General features: G+C 42.6%; 1 protein-coding gene across 6 annotated transcripts in view; it reads right to left on the reverse strand.

Annotated features, from left to right (window-relative positions):
- Positions 1–6,397: 6,397 nt before the first annotated feature.
- ELF5 (E74 like ETS transcription factor 5) overlaps positions 6,398–16,680 on the reverse strand; it is a 30,844-nt gene continuing 20,561 nt past the window's right edge. For 4 of the 6 annotated variants that reach the window (XM_082410591.1, XM_082410592.1, XM_082410590.1 and 1 more), the window contains 4 exons: positions 16,406–16,456; positions 11,329–11,397; positions 8,191–8,386; positions 6,398–7,786 (listed from right to left, as the gene is read on the reverse strand). In XM_082410591.1, the coding sequence (XP_082266717.1) occupies positions 7,690–7,786; positions 8,191–8,386; positions 11,329–11,397; positions 16,406–16,456 (413 nt within the window). In that variant the 3' untranslated portion in view covers positions 6,398–7,689. The remainder of the gene's footprint in view (positions 7,787–8,190; positions 8,387–11,328; positions 11,398–16,405; positions 16,457–16,680) is intronic. The other 2 variants (XM_082410593.1, XM_082410594.1) reach the window with 2 other exon arrangements.

A 16,680-nucleotide genomic window follows, 5' to 3' on the forward strand; every position in this document is an offset into this window, starting at 1 on the left:
ATAGCAGAATAACTGAGACAGAAGAACGGATAAGTGACCTGGAAGATAAAATAGTGGAAATAACTACCACAGAGCAAAATAAAGAAAAAAGAATGAAAAGAATTGAGGACAGTCTTAAGAGACCTCTGGGACAACATTAAATGCACCAACATTCGAATTATAGGGATCCGAGAAGAAGAAGAGAAAAAGAAAGGGACTGAGAAAATATTTGAAGAGATTATAGTTGAAAACTTCCCTAATATGGGAAAGGAAATAGTCAAGTCCAGGAAGCACAGAGAGTCCCATACAGGATAAATCTAAGGAGAAACATGCCAAGACACATATTAATCAAACTATCAAAAATTAAATTCAAAGAAAAAATATTAAAAGCAGTAAGGGAAAAACAACAAATAACATACAAGGGAATCCCCATAAGGTTAACAGCTGATCTTTCAGCAGAAACTCTACAAGCCAGAAGGGAGTGGCAGGACTTATTTAAAGTGATGAAAGGGAAAAACCTACAACCAAGATTACTCTACCCAGCAAGGATCTCATTCAGATTTGACGGAGAAATTAAAACATTTACAGACAAGCAGAAACTAAGAGAATTCTGCACCACCAAACCAGCTTTACAACAAATGCTAAAGGAACTTCTCTAGGCAGGAAACACAAGAGAAGGAAAAGACCTACAATAACAAACCCAAAACAATTAAGAAAACGGTAATAGGAACATACATATTGATAATTACCTTAAATGTAAATGGATTAAATGGTCCAACCAAAAGACATAGACTGGCTGAAAGGATACAAAAACAAGACCTGTACATATGCTGTCTACAAGAAACCCACTTCAGACCTAGGGACACATAAAGACTGAAAGTGAGGGTATGGAAAAAGTTATTCCATGCAAATGGAAATCAAAAGAAAGCTGGAGTTGTGGCCACCTAGAGGGGTGGGATAGAGAGGGTGGGAGGGAGGGAGAAGCAAGAGAGAAGAGACATGGGGATATATGTATATGTATAACTGATTCACTTTGTTATAAAGCAGAAACTAACACACCATTGTAAAGCAAATATACTCCAATAAAGATGCTAAAAAAAAAAAGAAAGCTGGAGTAGCAATTCTCATATCAGACAAAATAGACTTTAAAATAAAGACTATTACAAGAGACAAAGAAGGGCACTACATAATGATCAAGGGATCAATCCAAGAAGAATATACAACAATTGAAAATATTTATGCACCCAACATAGGAGCACCTCAATACACAAGGCAAATGGTAACAGCCATAAAAGGGGAAATCAACAGTAACACAATCATAGTAGGGGACTTTAACACCCCACTTTCACCAATGGACAGATCATCCAAAATGAAAATAAATAAGGAAACACAAGCTTTAAATGACACATTAAACAAGATGGACTTAATTGATAAATATAGGACATTCCATCCAAAAACAGCAGAATACACTTTCAAGTGCTCATGGAACATTCTCAAGGATAGACCATATCGTGGGTCACAAATCAAGCCTTGGTAAATTTAGGAAAATTGAAATTGTATCAAGTATCTTTTCCGACCACAATGCGATGAGACTAGATATCAATTACAGGAAAAAAAACTGTGAAAAATACAAACACATGGAGGCTAAACTCTATGCTACTAAATAACAAAGAGATCACTGAAGAAATTAAAGATGAAATAAAAAAATACCTAGAAAGAAATGACAATGGAAACACGATGACAAAAAACCTATGGGATGCAGCAAAAGCAGTTCTAAGAGGGAAGGTTATAGCAATACAATCCTACCTCAAGAAACAAGAAACAAGAAACATCTCAAATAAACAACCTAACTTTACACCTAAAGCAATTAGAGAAAGAACAAAAACCCCCCAAAATTAGCAGAAGGAAAGAAATCCTAAAGATAAGATCAGAAATAAATGAAAAAGAAATGAAGGAAACAATAGCAAAGATCAATAAAACTAAAAGCTGGTTCGTTGAGAAGATAAACAAAATTGATTAACCATTAGCCAGACTCATCAAGAAAAAAAGGTAGAAGATTCAAATCAACAGAATTAGAAATGAAAAAGAAGTAACAACTGACACTGCAGAAATACAAAGGATCATGAGAGATTACTACAAGCAACTATATGTCAATAAAATGGACAACCTGGAAGAAATGGACAAATTCTTAGAAAAGTACAACCTTCCGAGACTGAACCAGGAAGAAATAGAAAATATAAACAGACCAAACACAAGCACTGAAATTGAAACTGTGATTAAAAATCTTCCACCAAACAAAAGCCCAGGACCAGATGGCTTCACAGGTGAATTCTATCAAACATTTAGAGAAAAGCTAACACTGATCCTTCTCAAACTCTTCCAAAATATAGCAGAGGGAGGAACACTCCCAAACTCATTCTACAAGGCCACCATCACCCTGATACCAAAACCAGACAAAGATGTCACAAAAAAAGAAAACTACAGGCCAATATTACTGATGAACATAGATGCAAAAATCCTCACAAAATACTAGCGAACAAAATCCAACAGCTCATTAAAAGGATCATACACCATGATCAAGTGGGGTTTATCCCAGGAATGCAAGGATTCTTCAATATATGCAAATCAATCAATGTGATACACCATATTAGCAAACTGAAGGATAAAAACCATATGATAATCTCAATAAATGCAGAAAAAGCTTTTGACAAAATTCAACACTCATTTATGATAAAAATTCTCCAGAAAGTAGGTATAGAGGGAAGCTACCTCAACATAATGAAGGCCATATATGACAAACCCATAGCCAACATCATTCTCAATGGTGAAAAACTGAAACCATTTCCTCTAAGATCAGGAACAAGACAAGGTTGCCCACTCTCACCACTATTATTCAATATAGTTTTGGAAGTTTTAGCCACAGCAATCAGAGAAGAAAAAGAAATAAAAGGAATCCAAATTGGAAAAGAAGAAATAAAATTGTCACTGTTTGCAGATGACATGATACAATACACAAAGAATCCTAAAGATGCTACCAGAAAACTACTAGAGCTAATCAATGAATTTGGTAGAGTAGCAGGATACAAAATTAATTTACAGAAATCTCTTGCATTCCTATACACTAATGATGAAAAATCTGAAAGAGAAAGTAAGGAAACACTCCCATTTACCATTGAAACATAAAGAATAAAATACCTAGGAATAACCTACCTAGGGAGACAAAAGACCTGTATGCAGAAAACTATAAGACACTGATGAAAGAAATTAAAGATGATACCAACAGATGGAAAGATATACCATGTTCCTGGATTGGAAGAATCAACATTGTGAAAATGACTCTACTACCCAAAGCAATCTACAGATTCAATGCAATCCCTATCAAACTACCAATGTCACTTTTCACAGAACTAGAACAAAAAATTTCACAATTTACATGGAAACACAAAAGACCGTGAAGAGCCAAAGTGACCTTGAGAAAGAAAAACGGAGCTGGAGGAATCAGGCACCCTGACTTCAGACTATACTACAAAGGTACAGTAATCAAGACAATATGGTACTGGCACAAAAACAGATATATAGATCAATGGAACAGGATAGAAAGCCCAGAGACAAACCCATGCACATATGGCCACCTTATCTTTGATAAAGGAGGCAAGGGTATACAATGGAGAAAAGACATTCTCTTCAATAATTGGTGCTGGGAAAACTGGACAGCTACATGTAAAAGAATGAAATTAGAACACTCCCTAACACCATACACAAAAATAAACTCAAAATCGATTAAAGACCTAAATGTAAGGCCAGACACTATAAAACTCTTAGAGGAAAACATAGGCAGAACACTCTATGACATAAATCACAGCAAGATCCTTTTTGACCCACCTCCTAGAGAAATGGAAATTAAAACAAAAATAAACAAATGGCACCTAATGAAACTTAAATGCTCTTGCACAGCAAAGGAAACCATAAACAAGACAAAAAGACAACCCTCAGAATGGGAGAAAATATTTGCAAACTAAGCAACTGACAAAGGATTAATCTCCGAATTATACAAGCAGCTCATGCAGCTCAATATCAAAAAAATAAACCACCCAATCCAAAAATGGGCAGAAGGCCTAAATAGACATTTCTCCAAAGAAGATATACAGACTGCCAACAAACACATGAAAGGATGCTCAACATCACTAATCATTAGAGAAGTGCAAATCAAAACTACAATGAGGTATCACTTCACACCAGTCAGAATGGCCATCTTCAAAAAATCTACAATCAATGAATGCTGGAGAGGGTGTGGAGAAAAGGGAACCCTCTTGCACTGTTGGTGGGAATGTAAATTGATACAGCCACTATGGAGAACAGTATGGAGGTTACTTAAAGAACTAAAAATAGAACTACCATATGACCCAGCAATCCCACTACTGGGCATATACCCTGAGAAAACCATAATTCAAAAAGAGTCATGTACCACAATGTTCATTGCAGCACTATTTACAATAGCCAGGACATGGAAACAACCTAAGTGTCTATCGACAGATGAATGGATAAAGAAGATGTGGCACATATATACAATGGAATATTACTCAGCCATAAAAGGAAACGGAACTGAGTTATTTGTAGTGAGGTGGATGGACCTAGATTCTATCATACGGAGTGAAGCAAGTCAGAAAGAGAACAAATACTGTATGCTAACACATATATATGGAATCTAAAAAAAAAAAAAAAAGGTTCTGAGGAACCTAGGGGCAAGACAACAATAAAGACGTAGACATAGGGCTTCCCTGGTGGCGCAGTGGTTGAGAATCTGCCTGCCAATGCAGGGGACACGGGTTCGATCCCTGGTCTGGGAAGATCCCACATGCCACGGAGCAACTAGGCCCGTGAGCCACAATTACTGAGCCTGTGCATCTGGAGCCTGTGCTCCGCAACAAGAGAGGCCGCGATTGTTAGAGGCCCGTGCACCGCGATGAAGAGTGGCCCCCACTTGCCGCAACTAGAGGAAGCCTTTGCACAAAAACGAAGACCCAACACAGCCATAAATAAATAAATAAATAAATAAATAAATAATTCCCATTAAAAAAAAATGACGCAGACATAGAGAATGGACTTGAAGACAAAGGTAGGGGGAAGGGTAAGCTGCGACAAAGTGAGAGAGTGGCATGGACATATATACACTACCAAATGTAAAATAAATAGCTAGTAGGAAGCAGCTGCATAGCACAGGGAGATCAGCTCGGTGCTTTGTGACCACCTAGAGGGGTGGGATACGGAGGGTGGGAGGGAGATGCAAGAGGGAGGGTATATGGGGATATATGTATGCCTATAGCTGATTCACTTCGTTATACAGCAGAAACTAACACAACATGGTAAAGCAATTATACTCCAATAAAGATGTTAAAAAAAAAAGAAATGACACATGCACCGCAATGTTCAAAGCAGCATTATTTACAATTGCCAAGATATGGAAGCAACCTAAGTGCCCATTGACAGACGAATGGATAAAGAAGATGTGGTACATGTATACAATGGAATATTACTCAGCCATAAAAGAGAATGAAATTTTGCCATTAGCAACCACATGGATGGACTTGGAGGTTATTATCTTTAGTGAAATAAGTCAGAGAACAACAAATACTTTATAATATCCTTATATGTGGAATCTAAAAAATACAACCAACTTGTAAATATAACTAAAAAGAAGCAAACTCAGAGATATCAAGAACAAACTAGTGGTTGCTGGTGGGGGAGGGGCAAGATAGGGGTGGGGGAGGGGAGGCACACATTATTGGGTGTAAAATAGGCCACAGGGATGTACTGTACAGTATGGGGAATATAGCCAATAGTTTGTAATAACTGTAAATGGAGTGTAACCTTTAAAAATTGTATTAAAAAGAAAAAAACAAAGAAAACCCTCAAACCAACCACAACAGTGCAAGAACAAAGTTCAGCGTCTGAGGCAGCATCAAGTGGTGACCAAATGCTCTTCCACTCAGGTCCAGGAAATTACTGCGACAGGCACTGAGAAACTAGTGGTACCAGATCTGATTTTCAAAAAGAAATTGGTAATCTGGATTTGTCTGTAAATCTCCTGATTTTTAAATAAGGCAACTAATTCAAAATAAGAAATAAAACAAAACCTCAAAACACAAGCAAAAAAAAAATTTGTGTGTGTGTGTGCACACCAAACAAAAACATAGCTGTAGGACCCAGTGGACCATGCCTTCCATCTTGTGAGGGGACCTCTGTTTTAGGATGGAAAGGTGATGGGGAGGATCACTTCATATATTTCTTGCATCTTTTGGGGGCTATCTGGGACTCTCCATCTCCTAAATGCTAGGAAATGGAAGGGTCATCAAAGGTTTTATAGGTTGTCAATGTTTGCTGAGTCGGCCTTGCTAAATTGAACCATATGGAGACAGTGTAACATGTTAAATATTTTATTCACATTGTTTACAAACTGTATCCACCTGGAAAACACATGAATCTAAAAAATAGACTATTTTACAGTCATTCACATTTTTAAAAAACCAGTTACTTTTGATGTGAAACTCTAGGATGAAGGCCCTCAGCCTGTATTGTCGTTCAGTGCCTCGTCACATGAGGCTTTCTGCTCTGGGGAAGGAGTTCTAGGGGCAGTCCACCCAGCTGGAGGTCACTCATGGCTCACCTACCAGTGACTGATGAGAAAATGTCAGTGCATACTTTAACTTGTGAACCTTCACTGGTGTAAATCCAGCGTCGCTATTTTGGTCAAGGAAATATGCATTTTAGAGCTTGCGTACACATCGGGTGGGAAGACAAAACGAGAGGCTCATAATTTAATGGGCCATTACAGAGCCATCAAGACATTCCCAGTTCTATAAAGGTGTAACGTCTTGCCCACAGACAGAATCAATGAATTACGATTTTATCGTGTTGAGAACTTGAATCGTAGAAACAGAGGTGATTTGGAAATTGATGTAAGCGTCTGTCGACTCTTTGCACATTTGATGCCTCCCACCTAGGAGAAGAGGGGGAATACACTCAGCAAGAATTAAGAATGTGCCTAATTTTGTGTTACTCCAGAAGGATGGCCATGGGAGTTTTGCTGAGTGGCTAAAAAGATGTTCTGGTTAAGTAACTCACTATTAACCTATGCTAAATCCAATTATGTACCAGCTTGATGGCTTAGCTCCTTTACTAATTAAGAAACTTTACTATGGAATTTGACTTTAACAATCTAAAATCTACAATATGTTTATCTTACCCACGTCTCACCCCGTTCTACTATATTAACTACAAACTAATCATTTTTTTTTTTTTTTGCTTTGTGAGCTGCCACAGTTAACTATGTGAAAACTTTTGAGCCTTTGGAATGGGAGCACCGGATGAGCCTCTACTGGCAGAATTGGATCCTTTTTCTCTGAGGAGCACGATGGCACGGGGCATTGTGGTTCTGCAACTCTTCATTAGGGAAGTGATGTTTGATCAGGGTACCACAAAAGATCATCCCCTCCTCCCCTCGGGTAAAAAAAAAAAAAAGGAATTTCTTAAGGGTTGCTGTCATCACCCCCAAGTAGACAACAACAACTCTGTATCCAAATGTAAGCTGAGATGTGGAGAAATTTTATCAGCACGTTTGCAGGCTTTTAAAAAAGTGAACTTTCAATGTCTATTGCAATCTATTGTTTTAAAAGACAGAAATCCATAAAATGAGCTTGATGATGGAGCAGATCATAGCTTGTCTTCCTGCCACCCATGTGCATTTTTTCCAAATTTGTATACTAATCTTCGGTCGACCCGTTCCAGAATTCCTGTTTTATAGTAGTACCTGTGAAAGACAGCAGAAGAGGAACGTGAGGAGGGTTCATACCCTGGGAAAACAACAGCACTTTCCTCATTCCTCTCAGGTGACAGGCTGGTCTTTGGTTACCCTGGTATTTTCACACCCTCTTATCAACTTACACTTAAACCTTTCCCAGTCATCTTGAAGATTGAACCTCACCACATCTGGTTCAAAACGTGTATGTGTGTGTGTGTGTGTGTGTGTGTGTGTGTGTGTCTGATAGCCTGGCTTCAGAGTGATCCTCAGGGAACACTGCCAAGAATGGAAAGGACGGCGTATCAGTTTACAAACCCTAATCCCACCTGTACCTAAGAGCCGAAGTGTTGTCTCATGACACTTTTGACATAACTCTGCCTGAAGGCGCACGGCATTTCGTGCTGTTCACTTACCTCAGAGCTCTGCTCAACTTTTCATACGTCATTCTGTCATTTCTCTTCCTTTGTCCCCACATCTTTGCCAGGGCTTCTGATTTAACCACCCGAAAAATACCTTGTTCCCTATCTTCCCATTCCAGAATGCCACAGTTTTCTTCAGGAGATAGAAGCAGGTCTCGTACAAATTCCCATAGGTGAGAGCTCTGGAGGCCTTTAGGGAAGGAAAAAAAGTTAGCTAAAAATTAAAACAGAAAAATCGAAGAGTTGTACAACTTCTCATGAACCCATGAGAAATGCTCCTTCATGGAGTTACTTCCCAAAGTGATGACTGAGCGCTCTACTTGGAACCATACCTAGCTGTGAAATGTCCTCTTCTACTGGGAACCATACCTAGCTGTGAAATGTCCTCTTCTACTGGGAACCATACCTAGCTGTGAAATGTCCTCTTCTACTAAAGTAATTACAAAACACACACAGAGACATCCTATTTACATCGACCAACAACACTGGCTCACGAACTTTCCCTGCTCTATGGAACTACCAACTAATTCTTACGGAATTAATGAAATGACAGTCGAATGATGTTTTCATTCTTCTTTCTGAAAAGCAGTATGGTTGTACTGAGATCCCATAGCTACAACTGTCTGGCTGGACTAATCCTACAATTATGTTTTGCATGAAAAACTGGTATTTCTCTTTTTTTTTTTTTAACATCTTTATTGGAGTATAATTGCTTTACAATGGTGTGTTAGTTTCTGCTTTATAACAGAGTGAATCAGTTATACATACACATATGTTCCCATATCTCTTCCCTCTTGCATCTCCCTCCCTCCCACCCTCCCTATCCCACCCCTCTAGGTGGTCACAAAGCACCAAGCTGATCTCCCTGTGCTATGCGGCTGCTTCCCACTAGCTATCTATTTTACGTTTGGTAGTATATATATGTATATGTCCATGCCACTCTCTCACCCTGTCACATCTTACCCTTCCCCCTCCCCATGTCCTCAAGTCCATTCTCTGTGTCTTTATTCCCGTCTTGCCACTAGGTTCTTCATGACTTCTTTTTTTTCCCCTTAGATTCCATATATATGTGTTAGCATACTGTATTTGTTTTTCTCTTTCTGACTTACTTCACTCTGTATGACAGACTCTAACTCCATCCACCTCACTACAAATACCTCCATTTCGTTTCTTTTTATGGCTGAGTAATATTCCATTGTATATATGTGCCACATCTTCTTTATCCATTCATCCGATGATGGACACTTAGGTTGCTTCCATGTCCTGGCTATTGTAAATAGAGCTGCAATGAACATTTTGGTACATGACTCTTTTTGAATTATGGTTTTCTCAGGGTATATGCCCAGTAATGGGATTGCTGGGTCGTATGGTAGTTCTATTTTTAGTTTTTTAAGGAACCTCCATACTGTTCTCCATAGTGGCTGTATCAATTTACATTCCCACCAACAGTGCAAGAGTGTTCCCTTTTCTCCACACCCTCTCCAGCATTTATTGTTTCTAGATTTTTTGATGATGGCCATTCTGACTGGTGTGAGATGATATCTCATTGTAGTTTTGATTTGCATTTCTCTAATGATTAATGATATTGAGCATTCTTTCATGTGTCTGTTGGCAATCTGTATATCTTCTTTGGAGAAATGTCTATTTAGGTCTTCTGCCCATTTTTGGATTGGGTTGTTTGGTATTTCTCTTGTTCCATTGCATCATAGTTAAGACTGGCTCTGAAGCCTGACTGGCTGGGTTTGGGTCCTGAATTCACCTCTTCTAGCTCTGTAACCAAATCTCTCTAGTTATCTTCTCTCTAAAATGAGTTAGTAAGTGATAAATGGAATATTTATAAATGGAATGGAATATTTACAAATAGAATATTTCCTGCCATATCAATAAACAAAAGATGTCACAGTCATCAATGATTGCAACCCTCCAATGTGAGCCGGTGAGTCCCGAGGTAACTCAGTGCTGAAAAGGACCCCTGCCATCTAGCAGCCATCAGACTGCAGCCACTCCCTGCGGTGAGCCCTGAGGAAACTCAGGATGTGAAAATACAGGATACTGGCCCCAGAGAGCTAAGGTGCATATCAAAGGAATGATTTCACTGAGCCCAGACTCTTGCATCTTCCCATACCTAGAAAACCGCTGAATTCCTTAACTTGAGATATTTGGTTTTCTTTAATTAACAATAATCTTTATGACAGACTCTAGGTCCATCCACCTCACTACAAATAACTCAATTTTGTTTCTTTTTATGGCTAATATTCCATTGTATATATGTGCCACATCTTCTTTATCCACTCGTCTGTCGATGGACACTTAAGTTGCTTCCACGTCCTGGCTATTGTAAATAGAGCTGCAATAAACATTGTGGTACGTGACTCTTTTTGAATTATGGTTTTCTCAGGGTATATGCCCAGTAATAAAGCAGAAACTAACACACCATTGTAAAGCAATTATACTCCAATGAAGATGTTAGAAAAACAAAGAACAAAAATCAATAATCTTCTGACCTTCTGATTACCTGCTCTTTGCTGCAAAACTCCTGTATCTCCTGGTTCCTCCCCTCACCTCCTCGGAGCAGTTTCTCAGTTATCTGAACCGCTGTCTCCCGGGCTGCAGTCCTCATTTTGCCCCCCCAAAACTTAACTCGCAACTCCCATGTTGTGCATTTTTTTAAGTCAACATAAGAGTACCTACCTCACAGCACAGGTTAGAGGATTATGATTTAATACATGTTAAATGGTTAGAACCAAACCCAGCAGGCTTGACCCTGTCCTGGGTAGATCTTAGAGCTGGGAAAGCTAACAGAATTGCCAACTCATGGGGTTTCTTTAGTATCATCTCTGAGTACTTCAGTGAGAAGGATTCACAGTAGACCAGGAGAAACAAACCCTTATTCAGAAATTTAACATGGTTAGAACATTACTTTAATTCTCCTAATACCATTTCCAAGTCAAAAGAAAGAAATTGGATTTTGATAACACTTATAACGGTAATCATCAATTTCTCTGCTATGTTCTTTGGGAAATAACGGGACTCACTCAAACACTGAGTCTCAAAGCTTATTAAAGTAGATTACTTTGTCTCATGAATGGTTTTAAGAAATGAGCAATGACAAATGACATCTCTTACACTTACTTGTTCGACTATGACTGTGACAGTCTTGACTTTTGATGCCACTTGTTTTCAAACAACTGGAAACAGCGTCTGCAACAGAGCGATTTACAGCTGTAAGAAGGAAGCTGGAGGCCACATTCCGACCTCAAATCACACCAAATGAGCAACTATTAATTGAACACCTTTGTGGTAGGAGACAACGTGCTGGGCTCTTTGGGAATAATTAGTAGGTTTAAGGAGCGTTTGTATTCAACACTGGGGTCCTGCTGTGTGCCAGGTTCCGGGCTCTGAGCTGGAGATAGAAAGTGAACAAGACAGACTTGGTCCCTGCTCACCTGGAGGTTAAGGTCTATTGGGCAAGGAAAACACAAGTGAAACACAAATCGCCATTGCGTTAAGTGTTATGAAGGAAGGAAGCCTTAGATAGGGAACGAGGCGGAGGAAAGCACTTGCTGTAGATGGGGTGGCCAGGACGAGTATCCCGGAAGGGAGACACTCACGCTGATGTCAGGAGGTGGGAGGGTGTTCCAGAGGGAAGGAGCCGCATGTGCAAATCCAAGCGTGGTGACCAGGCAGGACCGTGGGGTGCCCAGGCGTGGCGGTAGGGGCACCGGGCTGCCAGCAGGTCACGTGGGCGCATGGTAAGGACATGGGATTTTATTCAAAGAGTAAAGCGAAGACTTAGGACTTTAACAAGGTCTACTTTTTAAGAAGAACCCTCTGGCTAGTGTGTGGAGAACAGACTAGAAGGGACACAGGTAAAAGCAAAGAGAGTAGAGCTTACGAAGAGCAGAAAGCAAGGCGTGAACTCAAGGCCGAGTTAAATTAGAAATCACGCTGTAAGTCTGAGACACTCACATTGCTGCAAAGTGTATATAATTAAAAAATAAAAAGTGGTACCAGATCACCCCTCCCTGCCCTCCACATCCACTTGCCCAGTCCGCTCCAGCCACACTGGCCTCCCGGCTCCTTCTGAAACTCACGGACACATCCCGCCTTGGGGTACTTGCTCCCTTTGCCCTCAGTGCTCTTTCCTTGGATGTCCAGGGGCTCACGCCCTCATCTCCATCTTTGCTCAAAGTCACCTTCTCAGTGAGGCCTTCTCTGACTGCCTGAGCTGGAATTGCACACGCTCACCCTACTCAACACTCCATGTGCTAGTTTTATTTTTTGCTGTCATATTCATCACCATGGAACATGTTATATATTTATTTATTTTGCTCACTGGCTGACTTTCCCCACTAGAGGGCAGGGATTTGTGTTCCCACCTGTATCCCCCAGCACCTAACACAGTGCTGGGCATATAGTAGCTGCTCAGTAAGTATTGTGTAGCAGCCACCGTACTGTACGGCACTGTACTCACCTTCCCTGCTGTAGGGACATGATGCTATAACTACTGAATGACAGAATAAGTATGCTGTCCATGGAGGGAATGGTGTCCTGTGTACCACACCACTGCCCAGCTCGGCCCGTCTCAGTGCCAGTGGGTCTTGTCACTCCCTGGTGTGACATCCTGCAGTGGTGCCCTGTGGTCTCCCACGCAGAGGCTGCCACGTTAGTCAGGCCTTTCACACATGGACCTCCACCCAGTTCTCCAGGCTTATCTCTTGCTGCTCCCCAACTTCGTCCCTCCTTTGGGTCAGATGGTCCCAATGGGGCTTGACTTTCTCCTGCTTCCTTTGCACATGCTTCCCGCTCCCCACTTCCACCCAGCTGACCCCACTCTCACAAAACCTCGTCAGGAAGTCTTCTCGGAACTCACCCTCTGGGTTAGAGCCCTCTCTGTCCCATAGCACCTGCGTGTTCCTCAGTGTTCCAGCATTGGTCTCTTTCTACATCTACTGTAGAGGTCCATCTCGTCCGTTGTTCATGTGTACTAACAGCTGATATTAATGGAGCGCTTACTAAGTGCCAAGTGCTTGTAAGGGCTTCACATACAGTATCTCATTTAATACCTGCCACGACCCTCTGTGGTATAATTGCTATTTCCATTTATTGAGGAGCAGCTGAAGCCCACAGGGTTTAAGAATTCCATCCAGAGAGGTGGAGCCAGGACTTGAACCCAGAGCAGTTCCGTTTCAAAGCAGATGTTCACAATTCCTGCTTCAGCATGTCTTTCATGGCAGGTGTTCAATAGATACTTAAAGAATAATTATTAAAGTTTGTTGAGTGTTTGCTACTGCCAGGTGCTCACCCAATCTCGCCCACCCTTATGATGCACGTTTCTTGCTCTCCCATTTTACGTATAAGAAAACAGAGGTGTCGAGTGGCTGGGGGTCTCCCCGGAGGTCCTTCACTCACGGGCTCACGAGTGCTGAGGCACAGTGTGCTCTCTGCAGCAGGCACGGGAGGGACATCACGAAACAGGTCCCAGGCTCTCCTCTCAGGGGACTTGCACCCAAGTGGGAAGGAACGTCCAGTGAACAAACACGGCCTATTTCAGTTGGTGATAAATGCCATGGAGAGGAATGCAGCGGGGTGGGAGAATAGAGGTCATGGTGAAGGGGCTGAGCGATGTTGCAATTGTAATGAGAACGAACAGAGAAAGCTCTCGGACAAGAAGATGCCTGAGCAGAACGGAGCGAGCCCTGGCGATGTCTGGGGAGCACGGTCCAGGTCATGTGCCTGCCCGACATCGGAGCTGAGATCGCATGTGAACAGTCCGGCATCAGGGCCCTCAGCTCTAATAACTGCCGTGCATCATTCTCTGGAACAAACAATGGCACGAATGCGTGACTTCAACTCTCGGGGTCCCTTCGGCCTCTCCTCCTCCCTTAGCCTGGAATTGTATTGATGTGGGAAAACGGGCCCATGCACACGGGCCAAGCCACAATGAATGCTCAGGTGAGATCAGCTGACAGTGGGGTTGCCACCAGGTAGAGAGAGGTGAATGCAGGTGAGCAGGTGAGCAGGGCTGACGGCCGGTTGATCAAGACCGAGAAAGGGTTCTGCCCTCCTATCTGATCCAATGTCACGCTCTGCGGCATCACCTGCAGAGGAGACCTGGCCACTGTTTTAATTTAATCTTTTAAGAAGAGAGAAGACAAATGGAGTCGTCAAGACAAACACAGGCGAATTATTAACTGGTGACTAGACAACAAGCTTTCTCTGAAATGCCAAAATGGCAAGAAGTGGAAGAGTCACCCTTTTAATTTTTATGCTTTCTCCACGTGCTTTGGATGGAAGAGATTTGGCTTGATGAGATGAACACGGGATGGGTCAGCACGGGGCAGGGCTGTGGGGATGGTGGGGGTTTCCCCTTGCGGGTCTTGCCAGAGATAAATAACCCTGTTTTATCTGTTCCTAGTCCTCAGCGGTGGCTCTGAGGGTAGTCACGGCTCGGCTTGGCTGGAGGCCTTGCTTGGCGGGTGGTGGGGTGAGGGTGTTAGTGGGGGCAGCGGGGCTGAAGCCATCAGTGCATGGACACGTTGAGGCAGCTTCCCAGATCCAAACGTCCCCAAGGTCAGTCTGAGGTGGTGGCGGCAGCAGCACCCTGAACCCCCCCCCCGAAACTTCTCTACGGAGGTCCACAGTGTCCTGGGGGGCAGCTCCCTGTCTCACAACGATCTTCATCTTCAATGTGCCCCTGCAGCTGGGCTGTGCCTGCCGCAGGGCGAGTGGGGACATGGCCCGGGCTCTCTGCTGTCTGTGGGATTTGAAGAGGTTTGGTTGCTTTGAAACTGGAGACTGTTAAAATGTGGCCAAAGGATATGTTCTCAGTCGTTGATTGAAATCGTGGTCCGCTGTCCTCCAGAAGCTGGGTGGAGGCTGGCGTGGCAGTTTCTGAATTGAGCTCATCACACGCACGTCCCAATGATGCTAGCATTCAGCCATAGAGCCTGCACCCCGTGCCAGGGGCAGGAGATGCCCAGCAGCAAAGCCAGGCCCGTAGGCTTTGTCCTCTGGTGCTTCTGCGGTGGAGGTGGGGAGGGTGTGGAGAGGAGAGATCAAGTGCAGAGGGGCTGGGGTACTTCACTTGGGCCAGTTCTGACGGTTTCCTAGCTGGTCAGGCCTGGGCGCCTTCAGCAGGTACTAAGTTGAAAATCTCCTGTTCTCTGAACCATTGTGGAGCTGGGCCCAGACCCAGAGGAGTCCTGAGTCTTAGGTCTCAACTGAGTGGACAGCAGAGTGAACAGCAGGGTCTGGGAGCGTGCGAGCATGTGTGTGTGCACCTGTGGGCATGTTGTGAAGAACACGGTGTATAAGAGCATAGACTTTGAGAAGATGAGTTGGAATCTCAGCTCAGCATTGACTTATAACTTGTAACTTGTGAGTTACAGCACCTCCAGTTTCCTCAGATGCAAATGGGAATAACATTACTATCTAGCAAAGTTATCATGAGGATTAAATAAGTTAATGTAGGTAGAATACTTGGCCTGGCACTGCGCTGGGCACATAGTAAGGGCTTCACAGACCGTAACAATGGCTATTAATCTTATAGCTATTTAAGCTGAATGGGAACACTGCTTGAAGCCCCAGGATGCTACTTTGTCCTAGTTGGCCAGGCCCCTGGGCCAGGACCTTGGCTTGGGTCTCAGTAACTAAGAGCAATCATCATCATCATCATCTTTAAAAAATGAAAGCTCCAAAGTTCCCTTTCTTAAACCTTCTCCATCTGCAGAAGTGAAACCGTGAGTGTTAATTTTCGGAATCAACAAGGCCATTTGAAATCCTCCATTACCTTATAATTATAAACGTGACCTGCTTAGTGAGCTCAGATTCTTTGTAGACATTATCAACCACAAGGCCTCTAATGGTTAGTAATTATGATTATTATTGCGAAAGGGTACCAGTATTTGGAGCATCTACACTGCTGGCACAGGTCAGGCACTTTGTATGTACTGTTACCTGAACTCCTCACAACCCAGCGAGTGTCCCACCATTTTATAGACAAGGAAACTGGGTCTGGGGGAGGTTAAGGAAGCCACAGACTGAAGCCCCATGCTCTGTCCACCGCGTTTCTCCTGCCATCTTCTCCTAGCCTTTACTGTTTCAGGTCATCAGACGTTGAGTGTGGTCCCACAAGAACATCAATCAAGCCCACGTGCCCAACAATAGCCTCAACACGGCCTCGGGCAGCTTGAACTCAGTTACTTACAGTCTTTGATGGTGGCCTTGGTCTCTTCAGGGTCATTAAAAAAGGAGTAACCTGGGAAAGAAAAAGAAATCCACAAACCATGACATACAATCCTGGTTTCCCCAGCCAGGCCAGGAGGGGAGGTATTGGGGAGAAGGGGAGCCACCGTGCCCTCTGCAGGGTACTTTTATTTCAGAAGGAACCTTGGAGACCACCTGGCCTTTATAGGGTCACCCTGAAGCCACCCCTGTGAGATGTAATCTCCTTGTTGTTTTTTTTTTTGGCTGCCCTGCGAG

This window comes from Balaenoptera physalus (genome assembly GCF_965194825.1).
Source record: "Balaenoptera physalus genome assembly, chromosome: 10".
Lineage (NCBI taxonomy): Eukaryota > Metazoa > Chordata > Mammalia > Artiodactyla > Balaenopteridae > Balaenoptera > Balaenoptera physalus.